At 42.4% G+C, this 10,301-nt stretch overlaps 1 protein-coding gene across 2 annotated transcripts; it reads left to right on the top strand.

The window, feature by feature from the left end:
• Positions 1 to 2: 2 nt before the first annotated feature.
• nr2f1a (nuclear receptor subfamily 2, group F, member 1a) lies at positions 3 to 8,178 on the top strand. 2 transcript variants are annotated; one of them, XM_026320770.2, is made up of 3 exons: positions 3 to 1,328; positions 2,732 to 3,256; positions 6,950 to 8,178. In XM_026320770.2, the coding sequence occupies exons 1-3, from the start codon at positions 896 to 898 to the stop codon at positions 7,222 to 7,224; spliced, it is 1,233 nt and encodes a 410-aa protein (XP_026176555.1). In that variant the 5' UTR covers positions 3 to 895; the 3' UTR covers positions 7,225 to 8,178. The 2 variants fall into 2 exon arrangements, with proteins under 2 accessions (XP_026176555.1, XP_026176554.1); XM_026320769.2 differs by having other exon boundaries at positions 6 to 1,328; positions 2,729 to 3,256.
• The last annotated feature ends 2,123 nt before the right edge of the window (positions 8,179 to 10,301 follow it).

Below are 10,301 nucleotides of genomic sequence, written 5' to 3'. Positions count from 1 at the left end.
AGTCAGTCGCCTTTGATTATCAGTCTCCAGCAGCCCCTCTCTTGGCTCCTTGACATGAGCACCATATAAGGCGCAGCGATCTCCATAGAAACGTGTCAGTTTCAATAGTAGTGTCAAAGTTCACTATATACAGACATTCGCGCAGATCCCCCGTTTCGGAAACATTGCTCTGCTGGTCCTCCCGTTTAAGCGCATTCATTTTTGGGTCTCTCCTTCTTCTTGCATATTCTATTAGTTGTTGGTGTTTTTCCTCTTCTTTTTTATCTTTTCTCTTCGTATCTCCATTCCTCCTGCTGGAGAGAGGTGAAACTATACATGGGCACTTCATTCGGCGACGCGGTTTTCTTTCGCTGCTGGGCGAGATGATGAGGTTTATTTAAGAATATAGATGTAAAAATCCAGCTCTTCAGTTTTTCCTCCCCTCCTATACGGCGAAGACGGGAGAGTAAAGGAGCAAGGGGAAGAAAAGAGAAAGGAATTTATCTCCGCAGCACTTTGGATCGCGTGTCTTTCCAGCAGAAGGTTTTTTTTACTCGTTCCTGCGTCCATGTGAATCGCTCCTGCCTTTCTTTTGTGGCTATTTTATATCAAACTGCAATTTATTACGTTTGGACTCGGGTTTTCCTACAAGATTAGGGATTCCTGAATGGCTGACTGCAATTTACCTTGGAACTGGCCTCCCGATACTTGCATATCCTGATCGGGTGCCTATTCAATCGCCCTCCTCTATTTTGAATGTATTGATCGCGTTGTACTCCCCTTCTTACCCCATATGAGATTGCGTGCTCCGATTTGACTTTGCACTGCCCCGTCTTTTGAGATCTCATTTTTTCTCCTCAACGCTTCATAAACACCGGCGATCATTTCGCTTTATAGCACTTTCCGGGGCCGAGATATGGCAATGGTAGTTAGCGTCTGGCGAGATCCGCAGGAAGACGTGGCCGGAGGACCTCCGAGCGGCCCCAACCCAGCAGCGCAGCCGGCGAGGGAGCAGCAGCAGGCGGCGTCGGCGGCGCCTCACACTCCGCAGACCCCCAGCCAGCCGGGACCCCCGTCCACACCGGGGACCGCCGGGGACAAGGGGAGTCAAAATTCTGGACAGAGTCAGCAGCATATTGAATGTGTGGTTTGCGGAGACAAATCGAGCGGCAAACACTACGGCCAGTTCACCTGCGAGGGATGCAAAAGTTTCTTCAAGAGGAGTGTACGGAGGAACTTAACATACTCATGTCGTGCCAATAGGAACTGTCCCATTGACCAACACCACCGAAATCAGTGCCAATACTGCCGGCTGAAGAAGTGTTTAAAAGTGGGAATGCGGCGGGAAGGTGAATATATATTTTTCAAGCCCACTCACGATCACGCATCCTAGTAGCAGACGAACAGGGCTGCCATGTTGCATTAAGGTCACAGGCTATATGGCTGGGCATACTGCAGTCTCCATTGGTGTTTTTGAGGGATGTTTGCATGAATGATTAGCCGCTCTGCCTGTGTAAGAGAGGGGTAAAAGGCCAGTGCAGCCACAGCAGCTATGCTTGTGAATGCAGGTCGCCTGAACAAAGCGGCTCGTCTAGCTGACCATTTTATTTTGGTTTCCTGCAGACTAAACTCTACTATTACCAAGCAAAGGCATTAGCTCCAACAGGCCCATTTTACGTATATGTTTTAGAGCAGAAGAGGGGTTGTGTGTACGTGTGTGTGTGTGTCTGCATGCCTCCCAGTGTATGTGTGTGTGCCTGTGTGTGTGTGTCTGTGTGTGTGTGTGTATAGCGTGCAAGGCTAATAGCTTCTTCCATAAGTACGAGCAGCTTACTAATTTATAAATGTACAGTGCGTTTGTAAGCTGTGTGTGTGTGAATGTAAAATGAACACACTCCAAACCCACCTCTCTAGCTCCTTGTGCTGACTAGACAGCTGAGACACACTGAATAATGCCGCTGAAGTTGTGCATGGCTCATTGTTTTGCCTGGTGCATTACAGGCCATGGAACTTTCCTCTCTATGTTAAGTGGTTTATTTCAATTTATGCAAACATCCCTCTTTTTAAATCTACTATTTGCAGTGCACAAGACAAGCCTATGTAGAATATACACTGAGGTCCATTAATATTTTATTTGTAATGTTAAACAGTAGCTGAAAATCCATTTATTCCCATTTGACCTTGTGATGTTGGGAAAATGTAAACATGGGGTTGCATTTATTAGTAATTATCAATTATATTTGTAATATATTTCTGCACAATTACTAATTATTAATATAAACAAAAACACACCTAAATCCAATGGTAAAGTAAGCAGGCTGCTGCATGCCCTACGCAGTGACGCCTTGAAATATTTATAAGGGTAAATTTGGGAAATGTACTTTTGGCAAAGAGAAGATTGGTGTGTTTGCTACACAAAAGTTTATTTTCATTTTGAATAGAGCCCATGTAGCCTGCATCCTTAAATTCAAATGCAAACAGTGTGAAGACTGAGGGACACAGCACATCTATTTTGATGAGATGTTTATGTTTTCGATACAATCATTTGCTCCGGCATATTACAGTCTTACAAGCGTAGCATACACTCGTCAATATGTTTTGAAAAGCTTTCTGAATTCTGATTTAACTGCATGCCGTTGTACTGAGCAGCAACACACCAGCTGTAGCTTGCGTGACGGTTGTAATACTCATGAACAATGTTTATCAGTCCTGGATGCACATTTCCTCTTTTTTTCTTTCTTTTTGTCAGCGGTTCAGCGAGGACGAATGCCGCCAACCCAGCCCAACCCAGGCCAGTATGCGCTGACGAACGGGGATCCTCTGAATGGCCATTGCTATCTGTCCGGATACATCTCGTTATTGCTGCGGGCCGAGCCTTACCCGACGTCCCGGTACGGGAGCCAGTGCATGCAGCCCAACAATATCATGGGTATCGAGAACATCTGCGAGCTGGCGGCTCGTTTGCTCTTCAGCGCCGTGGAGTGGGCGAGAAACATCCCTTTCTTTCCCGACCTGCAGATCACCGACCAGGTGTCCCTTCTCAGGCTAACGTGGAGCGAGTTGTTTGTGCTTAACGCGGCCCAGTGCTCCATGCCCCTGCATGTGGCCCCTCTGCTCGCCGCAGCGGGCCTCCACGCCTCTCCGATGTCCGCGGACCGCGTCGTGGCTTTCATGGATCACATCCGGATCTTCCAGGAGCAAGTGGAGAAGCTTAAGACTCTGCACGTAGACTCGGCAGAGTACAGCTGCCTCAAGGCCATCGTGCTTTTTACATCAGGTGGGTGTCCAGCATGTCACATAAGGAACGGGTCCGTAATAAAACGAGGCCTTAGCTGCAGTCATGTTAACTGGGAGCGAGACTCGCTGTGGCATCAAGAATATGGCTGTCAGGTGTAGACTGGTCACAAATCTGAGTTTACGAGATGTTTGTGTTGCCGGCGGAATAGCCATTTTGTCAACCGCTTACTGGATATGCACTTACATGCATTCCCATGTCAGTTGTAGCCGCAGCATAAGATGTGTAAACAAATCCAAATTGTGTGAGCGCGTCAGGTTTATAAGTGTAACATTCACTTCAGCGCCTTCTAAATAGGATCTAACTGACAGTCCCATATATGTAAATATTTTATAATGTTTGAGTTGAAACTTTTTGAACACGTCTGAACCGAGACGGGATTTGCAGTTTCGCGTCCATAAATTTTGGAACAGGTGTCAAATAATTGAGCGTAAAGATGAAATAGTCTATGACTGGGTGATATATGACAGCTGATGGATTTATGAGTGTTGGTGCATGCTTTTATCCTTGTTTTGTGTGCACAAACACATGTCTTGGGGGACAGGAAATAATCCTTAGCAGACTGAGATCAAAAAAGCTGATGGAAGTTGACTCATATGTCAGTGTATCGCTTCTGTAGGACAGAGCAGCACAGAGCAGACTGTAGATTAATCTTAGCTGACCTATTAATTTTCTTAGTTATTGAGAATAGTTCCTCTTGTCGCACACTCTTTGAAAAGTCATCAGCAGCAATTTTCAAAAGTAACCTACATTGTTGATAGCTTAATTGATGGCTGACTGGGGCAGGGTCCTAAAGGTCCTCATTTACTCTCGGTGCGTAATTTAGATGCTATTTTGGAGTTGGTTGTGTACGCTTGGTGCCATTAGGCCTGTTATGTCAAGGGAATCTGGTGATGATGAGAAGGAAAGTTTTTACTCACGTACAGGCCCCAAACTACTTCTGAACTTACTGCAAAGTTTAGATCTCATTGTTTTATATTTGGCCCATTACAAAATTCTGTAACTGGGTTGTACGTAATCTATAATTGGACATGTTGGTGATAAAATATTTAGTTTTACTCTGGTTTTCATATTTGGATTTTTACTCAAATAATTGCCGGTTTCAATATCCCTAGAAAGCGTCAAAACTCGATTTTACAATGAAAGTGGTCACACTAGTGTTGTTGTATAGCGTGTTTCAGTAAGTATTTATTACTTAATGTCACATGGATCTTCAACCTACAAAAACCATGTTTTTAAATTATTATATTATATTATACTATATTATACTGTATTGTATAATATAATATAATATAATATAATATTATATTATATTATATTATAGTATAGTATAGTATAGTATAGTATAGTATAGTATAGTATAATTGCTGATAAATTCTCCCATACCATATGCCTTACAGTATCTATAAATTAATGACAAACTGTGTACAATCAGAATCTAAATTACCCAAACTCACTCAAAGTTTGATTGTTCATCAAACATGTAAATAGGAATTCAGAGATTGTGTTCTCCAGCATTAATTTCCTTTATTGGCAAATACGACCTGACAACATAGGTTTTCATACAGTTAGAGGACACTCTATAATATTAATATTTTTTAGTTTCAGGAATCATAATATCTCCTTCTCTGCTTTGACCCGCCAAAGCTTGAAGGCATACTGAGAGGAAATGTATGTTTAAACACAAATAAATGTGTATGCTAATGCTGTTCCCATACTTACATAATGTGACAGCCTGTTAGATTTGCTTAATTTACTATTACTCTGCACATTCTGGAATATAACATTGTGCACTAACATATTTGACCATATATTCAGTAAGTGACCTCAGATTACCCAGGGAACACACATACACACATCAACATCCTCCATTTTTGATAACAGATCATTTAGTAAAGTTGATAAACTACAGCAACTTTGCCTATAACAAGTCATGTGGCACTTTGCCAAGACCAGTGTGGTTTGTTTGCCTGTAATTCCACATTCACCAGTATTTGATGCATAAATAATAGTGGCCAGGTTAAACTATTTCATTACAGTTCAGGATCATTGTCTTACAATAACTCCTTCACTCCACTTGTGCACAATGCAGTGCGTGTCTTTGCTAACCTACTACAGAAATACTCTTTTGCAAATCTGGAAGCTATCTGCTCCCATGTCCCAGTCTGTTGAGGTACTGGTGTTCAGGGTTGCAGGCAGGCCTCATGGAAAACTATGGGGTGGCTTTGACCAGCTTTTTGCATACATGGGGCATTGACCGGCCGGACTAAGGTCACAGTAAATCACCCCGAGATCCCAGCTTTGCCCCCGGGTTCATAAGGTTATTGTGTCTGGCTATAGTGAGTTATAGCACTGAGAAATCACGAGTAGGCTTAAAAGCCTCTGCCTGGTGTTTAATGTATTAGTGCTTGAAAACTAAAGCTCTCTTTCTTGTGTAGTTTCTACACAAGCACAGCTCAATACAGAATCTTTTAAGGACAGCCTAGACTCCATGTGGGACCATATAGGCTGCACCAGTGGTTATGCTGCTTGCGTTTACAGCCGTTTATAAGCAGGAGAACACACATGCTTGGGCTGAGTGAAAACATTTCTCTTCGTAACAGGCTGAAACGTCGTAAGGCACTAACAAGCCTTATATGCTTTTGTCTATATTGAAGCGTGTCAGCATACGGCTGCATGACCCACCAGTGAGCACCAAAACACACGTCTCGCCTGCGCTGTTGCACAGACTCATTCTCTGACATTTTATGTCGCTTCTGCGTGACTATTGACTTCACCTCCTCTAATAAATTTGATTGCTTCCAGCGGCCTGTCCTATAGGCTCCACCGAAAACGGGCCAAGAGTGGTCTATGGAGAGAAGAGCGGAGAAATGACTTAACAGCTTACTGCAGAATAATTAGGTCACATTACATCCAGCGTAATTTCAAATTCATCAGTGCCGTTTACGTTTCCGTTACTTGAATCCCCAGAGTCCAGACATCAACAGCAGCGGCCTTTAGGCCTATAGCCTACCTTTCGCCTTTGCGCCATTGGCCCATCAGTTCTTCCTCCACACGCGTCCTGCACTGTTTTCATGACATTTAGCGCTATATTGTTGTTGATTGTTGTAAGAGCAGGCAGGAGATATCCTCCTCTGAGTTATACTCCAGCATCAAGCCCCTTGTTTGTTCTGTATGACAGTCCCAGTCGCTCAGTGTGATGTAGCATGTTTGGGCACTGTGTTTGTTCATTCCACTCTGTCAATAACACGTAAAGGCTGATGTTGAATGATAACCAGAGTGCTTTTGCAGGACGTAAATTGGGAATGGCAAGGTGTGTACTTGTCGAAGCTAAGCCCACGTGAGGCAAAAAAAAAAAATGACCATGTGGTTTTGTGTTTCTATTTTATACCTAAATAATGAAAAAAATAATTCTGATGAAAAAATGTTATATGCTGTTTAAACGCTTCTGCGTCTCAGCAGGTTTGGTGACGTGAGAGGATGATATATTTTTAAATTTTAATTTATTGACATATTTCACGTCTAGAGGTGTTGTCTTACTTGTTCCTCGGACTGTTGAAGTTTAATGAAAAAATAGTATCAGATTCAGGTAGTTTTACACAGCATGTTATATAACCTCGGGGTTTTGGAGACGAGCTGTGTCTAACCACAGTGTTTTTCTTGTGTGTTTCTCAGACGCTTGCGGCCTGTCGGACGCTGCTCACATTGAGAGCCTACAGGAGAAATCCCAGTGCGCCCTGGAGGAGTATGTGAGGAGCCAGTACCCGAACCAGCCCAGCCGCTTTGGGAAGCTCCTGCTGCGGCTGCCCTCTCTGCGCACCGTCTCCTCGTCGGTAATCGAGCAGCTGTTCTTCGTCCGCTTGGTAGGTAAAACTCCTATTGAAACCCTCATCAGGGATATGCTATTATCCGGGAGCAGCTTCAACTGGCCTTACATGTCCATCCAATGATCCTTATAAGAAAGTGGAAAAAAGAGAGGAAAAAAAGGACCAAAATTCAGCACCCCTCACCCCATCATCCTTCAAGAAGACTATATATAGGACCTTTTCTGAGAAACTTGGAAGACATTACTTTTTTTCTGTCTTCTGGGACTGTGATGGAATACATTATGTACAGAAAAATATTGGAACTGGACTTTACACCTGTGTAAATCCACCCTCATCTTCAAGAACAATACTCTTCATTTTGTAAAATACTAGTCTTTATTTTCCTTTTTTGTAAAAAATACAAATAAAATGAAAAACATCATATGCGCAGTAAGAAAAAAAGAATCAAGACTTAGCGGGAAAATAATGTTTCCAAGCAATTATAAGAATTGTCCTGTGTCTATGTACCTCTCTGTTTTGTATTTTTTCTGGTTCTAAACCAGGGTTTCTGTGATTCTATACTAATAATTTTTTGATATAACCTTTTGCTTCTTATAATGAGTGCGATATATGTTGTCGAAGCTATGTTCTCCAAGAATTAAAATTGAAGTGAGAATTTAAAAACAGAAAAATAAAGAAATTTAGACAAATAAGAAACAGTCTAATCGCTATGACAATATCACCACTGATGGTTGAACTTTTTTTCCCAATTGATACGATGGACCTGCAACAGCAGCAAACTGACCTCCAGGACATTTTTACTGAAAGGACGTCTGGGGCGCCTTTCCCCGGGCCATGAATGCGTGTGGAGTCGATCATCAGTCAAAGAGGAGAGACATGAAAATCAAAAGCACTTTTAATATATCATTTCAAATACATTTTGTTTGTTTCGTCTTGAAAATTTTCATTGTTTCTTGAATTTTATTGGTTGTTGCCTTCAATTTGCTTACTCCATTGATGCAGCTTTTTGCAGAAGGGTCGGTTGATGAAGTTGTGTGATGGTGACTGTACTATTAAAAAAAAAGAAATAGGCAACGATGTCTCATTCTCAAGCATTTTCATGGAAGCAAAAGTCGAGATGTTCCGGCTTATTTTACATCATGTCAGAGAACTGGATGTCTCTGTGCGCTCCTGCTTTCTGGAAGAAAAGCGCAAGTGCAGCCTATAGTTACTGATTCAGTATCCTGCCCTGCCTTTTACTCAAACATGTAATTCTGAATACACTGTTTACCTCCATTACACCTACAAGTGAAAACGAGGTGGCACAGGGGATTATTACACAATGGCTGCATACCTTACATTTTACCTTACATTTTACCAGACCCACTGACATACTGGCAGTGCAGGCACAAAGGAGAGGAGGCTATATGTGAGGAAGTGCAGCAGTGAGCTCTCTGCCAGCCTGTTAGCGCATTAATGTTTAATATTTTTCCCAGACATCGAGGAAAGCCTGCGCAGCGCACAGAGCCACTTCTATCTTACCTCCCGTGGCTTAATCAAGGTGATTTTCCACAAACCAAACAATATTCCCCTCTCCCCGTTCGTAAAAACTCTTTCTTGATACTGCATGCCTCAATATTGATGTGGGCGTCATTTGGCAAAAGGGTTAGGCCCCGCTGCAAAGCTGCTGTGATATGCGTGATCAATCTGGAAAATGTATTTTACAGCATGTAAGCCAGTCGATAGGAACACCGAGTGTGATGCATTGTGTGGGAATAGAGAGGAGGAAAGAGAAGGAGGGAGAAGGAAAGAAAGAGAGGAGGCAGTGCAGAGGCAAATGAAACGTGTGAAAAGGAAGGCAAGTGTGTGTGTGTGTGTGTGTGTGTGTGTGCGTGTGTGTGTGTGTGTGTATGTAGAAGAGAGGAGGAGACAGAAAGAGATGTGGCCTTGGTTTACCTGATATATTCATAGTGGAATGCGTATTTTGATATGTCCTCAGTGTTAGATGCATTGAACTGTGTCTGTGTGTGTGTGTGTGTGTGTGTGTGTGTGTGTGCGTTCACTATTTCATCCTTTTTGTCTCCATATACTCAACAAATGACACGGGAAGCGCATTTATGCACCTGGATCTGCTCTCACTGGCTTACTGTCTTTACTGCGTTACACTCACACCTAGAGTGATAAAATGTGATAAACTGGAAGGCGTTATGGTGAAGTAAATGGGGTTTTCGGTGTGACAATTGTTAAATTTGCCTGTTAGTCCTCCCCTCATCATCATCAGACGTGTTGCTTGTGTGCCATATTGCCCACATCTTCATCTGTTGACTGGCAGTGATGAGGGGCAGGAGGACAGGAGCAGAGCTGCATGTAGCACGTTGCAATGCCTGAATTTGATATCGCCATATTTGTTATCTGCCTTATAGGATTGGGGGAGGGGTATTTCTGCCAGTGATTTATTTATTTGCTATTGCCTCTCTCTTTCAAAGGCTATAATATTAAGGTGTTATTTAGTTCGCCCTCATGCAGAATTGATGCTATAGTGGTGCTTGAACCTTTAAGTCTTTAGGTGCTGGTGCTTTAGGTGTTTTTTTTTTATTATTCTCATGGTTAATGTCTGCTCAGTCATATTGTACTTATTAGCTCCCAATCGACCTGTCTGCATGTGGGCCACTTGCCAGACGCCTTGTTGTTGCTTTGAAAACTGTACAAACTATAAATGTGTTATTTCTTCAGGTTAGATTTGTCGTTTGTGAAGACAGTTCTCCCGGAGCTTTGGGTCAGGTGAAAGTTGCAGAATAATGAGCTGCTGAGGCCTTTCCTGTCTGTTTCATAGAGCATAATGAATTTAACAGCAAAAAAAAAAAAAAAAATTAACAACAGACACAAACACAGATCATTACTGAAGCTCTGGAATTATTTAGCGTGTTTGTTTTAACTGATGTGTATGTGTGTGTGTGTGTGTGTGTGTGTGTGTGTGTGTTGTTGTTTTTTTTTAATAATCCAGCTAGTCGTTTTTTGGATGGCAAGGACGACTGCATGTTAGGGTAAATGTTTGTTTTTCAAAGAGAATGAATATGGCTACACTATGCCATCACAACAGTCCAGGTCGTTTTTATTTTATGTAGCTCTGGACTAAATTGTTTGCTGGGTTATTAAACTCAGCTTTCAGCTGGTTGTCTCTACATAATGTATTCTAAACCCCTCTAGAGTAACTATCTTTT

This window comes from Mastacembelus armatus, chromosome 9 (genome assembly GCF_900324485.2).
Source record: "Mastacembelus armatus chromosome 9, fMasArm1.2, whole genome shotgun sequence".
In the NCBI taxonomy this organism is placed as follows: Eukaryota; Metazoa; Chordata; class Actinopteri; order Synbranchiformes; family Mastacembelidae; genus Mastacembelus; species Mastacembelus armatus.
This window is presented reverse-complemented; position numbering and strand designations above follow the sequence as displayed.